This window comes from Equus quagga, chromosome 22 (genome assembly GCF_021613505.1).
Source record: "Equus quagga isolate Etosha38 chromosome 22, UCLA_HA_Equagga_1.0, whole genome shotgun sequence".
NCBI classification, from domain to species: Eukaryota; Metazoa; Chordata; class Mammalia; order Perissodactyla; family Equidae; genus Equus; species Equus quagga.
This window is the reverse complement of record NC_060288.1, coordinates 8,210,972-8,225,276: the sequence shown is the minus strand read 5'-3', so window position 1 is coordinate 8,225,276 and position 14,305 is coordinate 8,210,972. Positions and strand designations below refer to the sequence as shown.

Sequence of the window (14,305 nt, the reverse complement as noted above, 5' to 3'; positions counted from 1 at the left end):
ACACACACACGATGAGATTGATGAGAGGAGAATGAATGTGTTACTTTAACATCATCGTGGTGCATTTATCTATTCATCTTTTTCTTTTCCTACTCATCTTAACTACTGGAGACTTAGTTGTATATTAGTTTACAATGAACAGTTAGATAAGTCGAAATGGAACTTCATTCATTCATTCATTCATTCAACAAATATTTATTAATAAGTGACTACTGTATACCCTTCCATGTACTAGAGGCAAGACGATGAACAAAACAGATAAAATAGTTTGTCCTCATGAGCACAGATTCCATGACTAAAATCAAATTAAAAAGAATATTTTAGAATTCATTAAAGATTGAAAAATATAGTCCCTCTTCCTGCCTTCTTTAATAGATGTTGTAGGAGTGAAAACTAGTACAATAAAAAGAAACAAAATCTACTTCTTCCCTGGCTTCTGATTCGGTTTGCTCTAGTTTAGAGAATATTGATAACTCATAGGAAAGGGGTGTTTTTAGACATTAATTTTTCTAGCTATAAAATTAATCAACGCCCATCACAGAAATTTTGGAAAACACAGAAAGAGATGGATAAGATAATTAATATACCCATAATCGTCCAGTAGGAAATCTTTGAAATGTTGAGTGATTCCTCTTTGTGGCTTTTCCTATAACATATGCGGTAATCTCGTACCAGTTGCTATTTTAAAATTTTAACATCTTCAATCTTGACGTGTATGTATGCAGTTTGGTTCAGTTCCCTCATACAAAATAATGTCAAAATTATTATTTTTCTTCTTCCCATAGACCATGTGAGCATGATTATAAGTGAGATCAGAAGGTGGACATTTATACTCCACCCTCTCAATATACATGAATAGAAGACCAAGTCTAATAAAAGAGTGTCCTTATGTGATATGGTAACTCATGGAAAGAGCAGTAGCTAGGCCAGCATTTTGCAGAGACTTGCAAGAGAGAAACAAGACAGCATATATATATATGCAAAAAAAAGAAAAAGTTTTAAGCCAGTAAAAGCCTGAGTGAAACAGTAAATGAGGTACAGATAGTGTGTATTATGTAGGCCTGTGAGATGCTCTGCCTCTGCTTGCCGGCAACTTTCTCTGAGAAACTTTCCGGAATACTAGATTAAGGTAGGTCCCACAGTGAGGCATTTTTACAGAACTTCCTGCTTTTCTGTCTCCTCACTCGTCCATATACCTCTTAGTTCCTTGTTTCATGCCTGTCCTCTCTGCAGGAGCATATGCAGTGGGAGGGCTGGAATGTCTATGTTAAGTTCAGTGAGGCACCTGCCCTGCCTGGCACAGTGTCCAGCCCATGGTCAACAGCGTGAGCTAACGGAGGCTCTTGTACATTTACTGAAAACCTGAAGACAAATTAAGAGAAGGACTGCCTACCAAAACAAGTTTTTAATGCAAATGTGCCTGCTGTTTTTTGGAAGTAGATACGGTCTATAAAAATATAATTACTACATTGGAGGAGGCCACTTCTTACATATTAAAAAATATATACAAGATAGAGACCATTCCCTACATACTATTTTATCTTATAAAGCAATTTATTTGAGCATTTACTTGCAATTTTAAATCTTCTTTGAGCTTTTCTAATGTTTGCATAGTATTCTATTATATGAATGCACAAAAAGATATTAACGATTCTTATATTATTAAATATATATATATATATTTTTTTAAACATTGGCACCTGAGCTAACAACTGTTGCCAATCTTCTTTTTTTTTTTCTGCTTTTTCTCCCCAAATCCTCCCAGTACATAGTTGTATATTTTAGTTGTGGGTCTTTCTAGTTGTGGCATGTCGGACTCTGCCTCAGCATGGCCTGGTGAGTGGTGCCATGTCTGTGCCCAGGATCCCAACCGAGCGAAACCCTAGGCCATGGAAGCGGAGCGCAGGAACTGAACCACTCAGCCACGCAGCCAGCCCCGTTAAATATTTAGATTGTTAGCAACTGTTCAGCATTATAAACGATGATTTAAGCAATATCACTATGCTACATTTTTCTATGTAGTTCTCTAGTAATTTCCTTAGAAAATTTTAGAAGTGGAATTATTAAATCATATCAATGAACTCTTTTTTATAATAGCTTTATTGAGATATAATATTTGCAATTAACTCACCTGTGAAAGTGTACAATTCACTAGTTTTTAGTATGTTCTGAGTGGTGCAACCATCACCAGAATCAATTTCAGAACACTTTCATCACACCAAAAAATAAAACCATGCCCAGTATCACTAGTGCTCTTTCCCCCCACCACCTGCAGCCCTAGGCAATCACTAATCAACTTTCTGACTTTGGATTTCCCTATTCTGGACATTTCGTATAAATGGAATCATACAATATGTGGTCCTTTGTCTCTGACTTCTTTCACTGAGCATACTGTTTTCAAGATTCAGCAATGTCGTAGCATCTACTTCATTTCTTTTTATTAACAAATAATATCCCATTGTATGGATATACAGTTGGCCTTTTGTATCTGTAGGTTCTGTATCCATGGATTCAACCAATCATTGATCAAAAGGCCTACTGATGGTTGCCTCTGTACTGAACATGTACAGACTTTCTTTTCATGTCATTATTCCCTAAACAATCCAGTATAACTATTTAGACAGCATTTACATTGCATGAGGTATTATAAGTGGTCTAGAGATGACAAAGTATAGAGGAGGATGTGTGTAGGTTATATGCAAATACTACCCCATTTTATATACTGCACTTGAGCATCTGTGGATTTTGGTATCTGCAGGGGACATAGCGGGGCTGGAGATCCTGAAACCAATCTCCATGGATACTGTGGAAAGACTGTACCACATAATGTTCATTGATTCATTAGATAATAAATGTATAATTGAACTTTTAAAGTAGTTGTGATATATATTATAGCTTGCTCTTTGCAATTACCCATTTTCACTTCTTCTAGCAATGTTTAAGAACACCTAGTTCTCTATAATCTTTCTAACACTGTAAATTATTGTTTAAAACAAGCAAACAAGACAAAGCCTGTTTGGAAGAGTAAAGAGACATATTGATGCTTCTTAAATTGACATTTCTTTAATAATTTGTGATAGTGGCCCTTCTAAATATCTTTATTAGCCATTTGTTTCTCTTCTTTTATAAATTCTATTTAATGTCCCTTTGCCTTTTTTTTTTTAAGGATATTTACCCTTCTCACTTTGTTTAAAAAGTTTTCCTTATATATTAAGGCTCTTATGCCTCTGCCTATAATTTTGCTGATAATGTTTTAGATAGAAACAATTTTTAATTTTGACTAAGAATATCTACAAGTCATTTCCTTAAGTGTTTTTCTTTTAATTTTAGGTTTATAAAGGTCTTCCCCTTCCTAAGAGCCAACAAGTATTTCATTCCGGCTGTGATTTTGTGTAGAAAATGTTTTTCTTAAGATGAAATTTATTTTGATATAAAGTAAGACATAGATCCTACTTTATTTTTTTTGCCAAAAGGGCATCCCAATGCCTTTCCCACTTAATTTATATATCACTTTTATCATATACTAACTGATTCTTTTTAAGTGCTTTTAAAATTGCTCTAGTTCTGTAATTAATTTGTATATCTGATTTATGACAAAACCACCCTTTTTTAATCATTGTGGCTTTATCATAGGATTTAGTAATATATGTGACCTTAATTAAAGTGTAGTATGCACCTAGTGCTCTTAAAAGGATTTTACACTTATTACTATTTAATCCTCACAAAAACTATATGTAACAGGAATTATCATCCTCATTTTGTAGATCAAGAAATTGAGGCAAAGAGAGATAAAGACACTAATTGAGTCAAGGTGCTGGCAAGTGGCAGACCCAGAATTCAAACAGATACTCAGGCTCCAGCTCCAACCTTTTTCAACTGTATGCAATACTGCCTAGTGGAGTTCTGGAACATACGACCTGGCAGTTTAAATACTTATCGTTAGTTATCTTGCATGTTTACGATATACTCTTTCCAAAGTTTTGGGATTACATGAATATTTTTAGCTTTATTATACAAACTATTTAGATTTAAAAATTTTAAGTTGTTTCTATTGCCCACTGCCAGATTTTTTTAAAACCACAACTCCAAAGACTTAATTCATGACTTTGAATGTCTTCCCGTTAGTTAATTTTTTTAACACTTAAGTATGTGGCTCATTATCATCATCATGTCTGAGACTATATTATTGTTAGTTTTCTTGTGAATAACAATTTGTTTGGAAATAGAAAATCAGTACCTATGCTTGCTTTTTTAGAAACTTTAAGGTGATGATTTGATATATGTTTATATTATGAAACAATTACAAGTTTAGTTAACATATCTATTACCTCATAAAGTTACCTTTTTTCTTATAATGAGAACACTCAAAATTTACTCTGTTAGTAACTTTCAAGTATATAATACACTGTTGTTAACTATAGCCACCATGCTGTATGTTAGGTCCCCAGAACCTACTCATCTTATACCTGGAGGTTTGTAACCTTTGACCATCACCTTCCATTTCCCTCACTCTCCAGACCCTGACAACCATCAATCTGTTTCTGTGAGTTTAACGTTTTTGGATTCCACATATAAGTGAGATCGTACAATATTTGTCTTTGTCTAACTTATTTCACTTACTATAAGGTCCTCAAGGTCCATCTATGTTGTTACATATGGCAGGAATTACTTATTTTTAAAGCTGAATTATATTCCATTGTGTATATACACCACATCTTCTTTATCCATTTATCCATCAATGGACACTTAGGTTGTTTCCATGTATGTGTGAGTGATGCTGCAATGAACATAGAGGTGGAGATATCTCTTCAAGATACTGATTTTATTTCCTTTGGCTATATTTCCAGAAGTAGGATTACTGGATAATATGGTAGTTCTATTTTTAATTTGTTGAGGAACCTCTATAGTATTTTCCATAGTGGATGTTCCAGTTACATTCCCACCAATAATGCACAAGGCTTCCCTTTTCTCTACATCCTGACCAACACTTGTTATCTCTTGTCTTTTTGATAATAGCCATTTTAACAAGTATGAGGTGATATCTCATTATGGTTTTGATTTGCCTTTCTCTGATGATTAGTGATGTTAGCATCTTTTTATGTACCCTTTAGACATTCTTCTTAGGAAAATATCTATTTAGGTCCTTTGCCCATTTTTTAATCAGATTGTTTGTTTTTTTGCTATTGAGTTGTATGTGTTCCTTATATATTTTGGATATAAACCCCTTGTAGGATATATGATTTGCAAGTATATTTGCCTATTCCACAGGTTACCTTTTCATTTTGTCAATTGTTTCCTTTGCTGCTCAAAAAATTTTTAATTTGATGTAGTGTCACTTGTGTATTGTTGCTTTTTTTTGCTTGCGCTGTTGGTGTCACATCCAAAAAATTGTTTCCAGGACCAATATCAAGAAATCTTTTTCCTTTGTTTTTTTCTAGGAGTTTTATAGTTTCAGGTCTTACATTTAAGTCTTTAGTCCATTTCAAGTTAATTTTTGTGAGTGGTGTAAGGTAGGGTTCCAATTTTATTCTTTTGCATGTGAATATGTCCAGATTTCTCACTTATTGAAGAGAACATATTTTCCCCACTGAGTATTCTTGGCTGCCTTGTCAAATATTCGTTAACCATATATGCAGGAGTTTATTTCTGGGCTCTTGATTCTGTCTCATTGATCTATGTGTCTGTTTTTATGTCAGTACCACGTTGTTTTGATTACTATAGCTTTGTAGTATAGTTTGAAATCAGGAAGTGTGATGCCTCCAGCTTTGTTCTTCTTTCTCAAGATTGCTTTCACTCTTTGGAGTCTTCTGTGGTTCCATATGAATTTTAGGATTTTTCTTTTATTTTTCCGTGAAAAATGCCATTGGAATTTTTATAGAGATTGCATTGAACTATAGATGGCTTTGGGTACTACAGGCATTTTTAAAGTATTAATTCTTCCAATCCCTGAATTTTTTAGTTGCTTATGCTTGTTTACCACAAAGATACTTGGAAAATCATTATTTTTACAATTTTCTTAATTCTGTTAAAATTCAAAATTTCAACTATGATGTATCTAGGATCTTTTTTTCTTTTTAAAACTATTTTGCATTGTATCCAATGAGCTCTTTTGCAAACTCAAGTCTTTTTTCAGCTCAGAGAAGAATTATTATCACTGTTAAATTGATTTTCATTTATTTTCTTTCAGCTTCTTGTTTTCTTCTAAAATCTTTATTATATTTAAGATTGTATTTCTCTATCTCAACATTATCTTTTGTTATTTCTTTCATCCTTTTCCTGGCAAATTCATTATTATTTTATCATTGTCCTCTTAGCTCTTATTTCACATGTATTCGTTAAGGTCTAGTCGCGTTTCGGATGTTCAATAGGCACTGGGAATGTAAGGGTGAACATCTCAGACATAAAGCCCACCCTATGAGAACTGATGGTCTAGTGAGGAAAACAGACATGGAGTCAGCAATTGTAAGAGCCCTATAGAGGAAATTCCTTAAACTGGGTTTTGTTGGTTACCCAACTATTGTCTCTCATCTCTAGAACCACTGATCTATAATTTGTGAAGATGGGGCCGGAGCTTCCTTGCCAGATCCTGGCTCCCCTGTAAGGTTCTTCCAGTAGGGGGCACCACAGGAGACTGGATGGTGGAAGAGGGAGAATGGCTGCTTCTTCCTGGTTATTTTCTGTCCCTGTCAGCATCTCCCCAGCAAAATTTCTTCATCTTGGACGTGGCAGTTGGTTCTTGTTTCGGGCTTATTTTTTTCAAATACTTTCAGAACCAGCTTCTTTATGCCCCCAGAGATGCCAGCACCAGTCTGGCAGGCAGTTCTTCTTCGGAGGTCTGGGTCTTGACTTTTTGGGTCCCTCTTCTAAGTTCCTGAGGTGCCAGCACCAACACCCAGTGCCCTCTCCGGACATTAAGTCCTCTCTAAGCTGCGATGTTCTGTAACCCAGTTCTGTTCTCTTCCTTTTGTCCCTCCATCCCCCATCCCTAGTGTGGGTCTTGCTTCTAGAAGTTTCCCTTTTGCCTTTTTAGGTCTTCCAATTCTTTACATTAATACTTTCTGCTGAAACAACGGGTGTGCTTTCTGTTTCCCTATCTCGATCCTGACTGATACACGTTTTTTCTGTTTCACTAGTTCAGTTTTCTGCAGTATTTAGTATGCTGTTTACCATCTCCATGATATATATTATTTCGAATTCAGTAGTTATGTTTTTTTTTCCCTCCTGCATAGTGGCAGTTTTCTTGATCTCAGATGTTATCCTATTTATAACTCCCTACTCTATGTTCTCAGTTGCTATTTTTTTTGACTTTAAAGAACTTAAATTAGAAGTTATCTAAAAATGCTTCTTGTTTCTTGTCTTAAAGAAAGCCATTTAATTTCAGTTCTATGGTTTGTCTCCTTCATTTGTTGTAGAATTCTTTTTATGCGGCTGGGGATGTTTTCCCTACTATTAGAAGTTGCATAGGTTCCTATCCGAATCTTTCAAGCCTTGGAATTAACATAGGTGATAAAAGTATTTAGTTTGCCAATTCAGAAACTGAATAGGTTGGATGACCTATGGTGAGAATCACAGGAAGCATTTACCTCTGTGTCTAACAGTTTATTTCCATAATTTTTAGTATATTCAGTAGCTAGCTGGAATTTGTCTGGTATGTTTGCCCTCCTTGGGAGTCCAAAATGCCAGCAGCATTAGACATACTCCAGGACTCAGTGGTACTTGGATTTCTCACTTGATGTGATACCTGGTGTGGGGTCAGCTACCTGTTGTGAGTTGAATCCAGAAATATGACACCCCAGTTGTTCTTTGACTCCCCGCTCCACTGCTGTTAATCTTTGTATCTTCACCTTGAGGATGTGATTCTTGTTGGAACTCTTCTGATGATTTCAAATGTCGATTGGGAAGAGCAAGAGGTTGGGTGGATCCTTTCTTCAATCCTGGGTTTATGAGATATACTAGAAATTTCTCAAGGTTTCTTATTTGTGGACAATGTCCTTTCCTATATCCCAATGTTGATGCAGGGTTTTCCTTTTTATACACATATTTAATTATCTATTTCATGTAGCAGTTGACAATGGGGAGGAAAAATGGCTTCATTCTAGCTGTCTTTTCATCTGCCGATGCAGTTAAGGTACTGGAGTGTGGAGCTAACTGTAAACTATACATTTTGTTACCTTTTCCATTTCTATTGAGCAAAGAAAGGAAATAGAAGCAGAAGATAAATAGAAATTCCATCATTAGCTTTCTGTGCTTCATCTGGGTGAACACAGATTATTTGGTGTTGTCACAACTGCAATAATCATCATGGAGCAGCACCGAGTGAGACTTCCTTTTGAAAACAAAGCAATCAAGGAAAAGGAAAAAATGGCAAACAAACCAAACAAAATTAGCCACAAAAACACAACCCTTTCCATTAGCCAACTGATGTCTCATGTCAGTCACTCACACTCTACAGTAGACTAATTTTGATACAGTCCTGATGAATAAATGAGTCCTATGGGAAAGGGAATTTTGACTCAAAGATCCCTTGTGGGAGAACAAAGGAGGATGTGTGATCAAATTGTGCAGGAAACCTGTTTTTTTCATTCTGGGGTTTACTCAAAGTTCCTTCACTCATAGTTTTGTCATCAGTTATGTGACCTTAACCACACTTGGAGTCAGAAATTCTGAGTCATAAAAACTGTGGCAATTATGGATCTCAAATAGAAGGAAGCTGGCTTTACAGTTTGGGGGACAACAGAGAAATGAGAAGATGGATCCTGCCGCCTGCCTGCAGTGCCAGTCCTTTGAAGCTCTTTTGTCTCATATATACTCCTGAAGATCTCTGAATATATAGCACTACTGACAAAAGACATCGGTTGCCTCTGGGAGGGAAAACATTAAGAGTAAAATTCGGAAGACAGTGAATACATGCATTGCTGTGCTTGTTATTCATCGAGGGTTTTTGACTTGCTAAAAGCAAGTTTAATGTATTTATACAATTTATAAAGAGGTAACTGATTCTGGAGCTCTGCTCTTTACAGGGAACATATTTCATGTTATTGTAAGCACTAAGGAAAATTAAATCAATAAATCCACAGCCTGTAATTTGAGATACTCAATTGAAGAAAAATACATTGTCAGGGAGGGAGGGGAAATCGTTTCCATTGAGGAAGACTTGTAAGACTGCCTTTGCTCTACTATCCCAGGCTTTCAAGTGACAGCAAGAATTAAGCCTGTGCTTTAAAATTATCAAAGTGTTATGACACCTCAAAAGAAGCAAAGACCAACTCCCACTTTTGTTATTGAAGCATGTGCTCAAGGGGAAAGCCATGCAAATGAAGCTCTTTCTCTCTGAACTATCCATGTGCCCTCTTCCCTGAGAAAGCTTTTCTGGGTAGCAGTCAGAGGCTGGATGTCAGGATGCGTGGTGAGTTTTTCCCCATCACTGGCATTGATGCTCTCTCTCTGTGACCACTGGCAAGCCAATTAACCTCTCCAAGTGTCCCCCTTCCCCCATGTGTAAAAGGTTAATAGTGCAGCTTGTTTTCAAAGTGCCTCAAGCCTTCCATGAAGGGCACTATCAGATACCCAGCATCGCTGTTTGACTGGAGGGCACTGTATTTTTTAATTACATGTTTGGTTGGACAGGTTATAGATTTTGTTGTGGTTGAATGTTGCCCCTTCTCCCTGGTCACAAATAAAAGACTAATAGGTAATCTCACACTATTATCATCTTCTAGAGCCCCCTAGAGGGTTAAGGAATGGCAGAGGTTACAGATTAATAATGCATTCTTTAGTTAATAAAAAAAAGTCACATGCATCTCAACTGCATAATAGCTGTGGATGGCAATTTATTAGGCCAAGTGTTTCATCAAATGCTAAGCAGCTAATGCTGGCAAAGACTCATGGAATGATGAGGTTTTTTTTCCTGCTACCACAGTAAATCTTTTATCCTTCACATCAATATAGAGCATTAGGAACAGTTTTGTTAAAGTTTATTTCAAAAGTACTTGTGAATATTTGGGAAAATGATTCTCGTATTCTGGAACTCCTGAAACAAGTGACTTTTTTGTGTGTATCTCAGTTGTGACATTAAGCTCACTATTTTATTGTATTTTGAGCAAATGGGAATAATACCGGCCCTAGAGCAAAGTGTCATATATCTCACAATTCTTTGCAGATTTACGGAAAAACTTTGAACAAGATCCGCAGGGAAGGGAGGTTCCCATTGAAGGCATGATCGTGCTGCATTGCCGCCCCCCGGAGGGAGTCCCTGCTGCCGAGGTAAGACAGAGTCCTGGGAGGAGGCCTGTTCCCCAGAGGGAGGGCAGAGTCCTGTGTGGTCCAAATCAAGTAAAAGAGCCTGTGTCTGGCATTCTTGCTGCCTAGACCCAATTGCTAAAGATGATGAAGAAATTATGAAGGAAGTAAGTTGGAAGAGGAAATTGTCTCCTGTCTACCTGCTTATAGACCCAAAGCTCTTGCCTAGGCAACTTGGTAGGATTGGGTCTGTGTTCTTACTTTTGGTGACCTCAGATCATGCAAGTGGCATCCTCTGTGCACTCAGCCATTCCCCTTAGGCACTCTGATATGTGTGTTGGCTTATGAATGAATCTGAGCTCTAACAGGCAAAGTCATGTGAACAAGTGAGACAAGAGGTGCCAGGAGGTGAGCCCCTAGTGCCGAGTTCACTGCGGTTGCACTTACTCATTTGTCATTTGCTTATGAAATGAACATTCATGGGGCATTTATTATGTTGTAGGCACTGTGCTGGCATGACGGATATAAAAAATGCTGAAGCCACAGGTCTCTGATGTGTTATCCTTCCTTCACAATGAGGAGTCTGGAATCCAGTCACTGTGGGTTTTGCTCCTTGCATGTTTTCTGGAACTTCTACTGTACTGTTAGAATATAAGTATCAGTAGCAACAGTCTATGGTAATAGGGAAGTCTTCCTACATCTCGCAGTCAATTAAAAGATGTTCGGAGAGAGTAGTAGTACAGTTATTCAGGCAGTATTGTGAAGAAAAAGCTAAGAAGTAAAGAAATGCTTAGTGGAATGATAAGTTTATAAATGTGGGTCTGAGTTGAGCCATAGGTAGTCCAGTTGCGACTCTTCTCTGGGAAGTTATGTCCTAAGAGCTATGGTTTATTCACTGAGAATTAGAGATATAAAAAACAACAGGAGCCTTTGCCTCACATTGTAGCTAAAATTTCTGTGGGATTTTGTAATTGGAAGGACAAAGGAGTAGAGAAAATAAAGGGGAATGAAAAACACACATATTTGCATATTTAGACAGAAAGCATGCTGGGTGGACACTATTGAAAGCTCAAATGGTTCACAGCAATGAAGTAAACGGACTTGAAAATGAAGTGGAACGTTCCATGCATGATATGAAGTGATTAGAAAAGAAAATGCTTATTTTTAGATTTTCATTTAATGTGAAACATAAAGATATTTGATCTTCTTTTGCCACCTTCTTGTTCCTTCCAGAGCATGCCCTAGTTTCCCGGATGGAGTGACAGGTGCAGGGCATTAAGTGCACAGGTGAACATGTCAATCTTGCTTAGGACCCCCCACGCGCTCCTGGGAGTATCAGCAGTTCGCTACAGTCACTACCCATCGCTCAAAGTCCCAATTTACAAATGTTTCATGCATAAAAATGTCTCGCCTAGGTCATGCTGGCTATATGTGCAGCCTGGCTTCCTTCCAAGCCTGTACTGGGTCACTGCCGTCAACGTTGGCAGCTATGAGAGGAATGAGCAGAAGGGAAGGTCGTGTTGTTATTAGCTATCTTCCCATGGGAACCTATCATTCTCTAGCTGTCTAGTAATCAATTTTTACAGCTGGAAGAGAACTTAGAGATTTACCTGGCATAGCCTTTGTATTTTAGAGACAAGAAAACTGATGATCAGATCAATGACCTAACCAAAGGTCTTGCAGCCACGTAAAGGATAATTCTCTTCAAAATCTTCCAAAAGCTCCCCAGAAGACTCAAGGTAAAAGTCTGTGTTTTTTGGTACCTTACATGGCCCAACAGAATCTCAGCTGCTGTTACCTCTGACCTCATCTCCTGCTGCTCTGCATCTGACCCCCCATAGCCACACTGGCCTCCTCACTCTTCCTCAGGTGCACCAGCCATGCTTCTGCCTCAGGGCCTTTGCACATGATGGTCCTTCTGCTAGAATACTCTTTCCCAGCTATTACATTGCTTCATCCCTTTCTTAGGGCTGCTCAGTGAGGCCTGCTCTGGACACTCTGTTGAAAATGTCACTTTCACACTCTATACATATACTTTCAAGCCTCTTTCTCTGCTTTGTATTTTTCTCTTAGCTTTATCACAAACATACTGTACTTATTGTGTTTATTTTCCATCTACTCTACTGGAATTTAAGTTACATGAGGAGACTTTTTGCTTATTTTTTTCATTTCTGTATCCCCAGAACATAAACAGTGCTTCTCACATCCAGGTGCTCAATAAATATTTGTTAAATATGAATGACAACTAGTTTCCTGCATGTATTGATGAATATTTGAGGTTAAACCAGGCAAAACTGTGAAATCCATTAGACTTGTGGTTGTTTTTTGGTTTTCTCCTATTCTGGATACTAAAAAGTGAGTACCATCTGCTCTCGAAGACATAAATTTAAACAAGGAGAGACCAAAAGAGAGAATGATAAAGGTTGTGCAGTCTGGTGAAATAATAGCCAAAGAGGAAAATACGCCTTGGTGTGTAAATGCATCCATGAGTGTTCACACATGCGTGCATACACACACCCATACCTACACCCCATCCCCAAATACACACAAACACATCCACCCATGCACTGAAGCTTCTTCTTAGAGATTGCAGGGGATTTATGAATTACAAGGACTCCTTGGCCCTTCAGGGCCGTTGCTTGTGGAGCGGATTCCTGTGGGAGAATGGGCCAGGGCCAGCCTCTAGGAAGTAAGCAGCGTTGCCATCTGTTCAACTACTTATGAAAGGCTGAACTTGAGTTGAAGCTTGGAAGCAGCTCTTTGCACATCCCTGCATATTTCTTGCCCCAACACCCTATTCTTGAAGCAAATGAGTTCTGCCTATTGGCTCAATCCATTTTCTACCTTCATTTGTTTCTGACAGTGCTTTTCAGCTGTACCCACAGGAGCAGAACAGCATGTGAAAAACTTTCAGTAGTGGCACAAACCAATGTCAGTGACAGAATATTTGAGAGGGTTGTTGAACAGGGGAGGAGGGAATACATTACAGACATATCAGAAAGAATCTTTTCTTTTCTGGTACCAACCTTCCTGCCAAATTTCCAAACTGTGGGCATTCACTTTCTCTATTAGTTTCCTAGGGCTGCTGTGAGAATTACTTCAAACTGGGTAGCTTAAAACAACAAAAATGTCTTCTCTCACAGTTCAGGAGGCTAGATGTCTGAAATCAGGTATAGGCAGAATTCGTTCTTCTCACGGGGCTCTGGAACAGAATCTGTTCCATGCTTCTCTCTCAGCTTCTGGTGATTTCTGACAGTCTTTCCTGTCCCTTGGCTTGTAGACACATCACTCCAGTCACTGCCTCTGTCTTTGCGTGGTATTCTCCTCTCTGTGTTGTGTGTCTGAATTTCTTCTTCTTATAAGGATGAGTCATGGGGTTAAGGCTGACCCTAATCTACTGCAGCCTCATGTTAATATTCTGGCTCACAGTAGGTCTGCAAAGACCCTATTTCCAAATAAGGCCACGTGCACAGGTTCCGTGGACATAAAATTTAGAGGGGAGCCACAATTCAACTCAGTACACTTCCCATTCTTCCTTTGACATCATATCACTCTTTTATTTTAGTCATGTATATGTTATTAGAAATAAATTTCAGAGCCGCCTGTCTGAAATTAAATAGAGGACCATTCCATAGAGCTGTTGGGGCTGTAGGATAGTTTAAAACAGAAATTGTGAGCTGAGGAGGGGAGAAAGCTTTGTTTTCTGCATTTTGTTTTGTAGATGGAGGTGGAGAGTATTTCAGCTACATTGTGCCTTAACGGGCGATTGTGGGGCCCTGACCAGCATTTATAGCAACATCTTCATGCAAGAAAGCATCTCAGTTCCAACACTGGAGTTATTTTGGAAGTTCACTTATTTATGGATTGGATACTACCTATATCTGTGTCCTGACATTTACAGCTCTTTTAGTTTCAGCAACAGCTAACACAGTAATTATCACCACCCACATGTGCTTTTGTTGAGGGAAGCCAGAATGAGAGAAAAAAGCTGAGAAAGAGAAGGGCAGAGATAGGGAAGAAAAATGAAAATGTTCATACCCTCCCACAGTCGGGGGTTCCCGGGGTG

At 38.0% G+C, this 14,305-nt stretch overlaps 1 protein-coding gene across 1 annotated transcript in view; it reads left to right on the top strand.

Annotated features, from left to right (window-relative positions):
* Positions 1 to 14,305, top strand: part of UNC5D (unc-5 netrin receptor D) — a 488,465-nt gene that overhangs the window by 305,285 nt on the left and 168,875 nt on the right. The window contains exon 4 of the mRNA XM_046648689.1: positions 10,160 to 10,263. Coding sequence (XP_046504645.1) covers positions 10,160 to 10,263 — 104 coding nt within the window. The remainder of the gene's footprint in view (positions 1 to 10,159; positions 10,264 to 14,305) is intronic.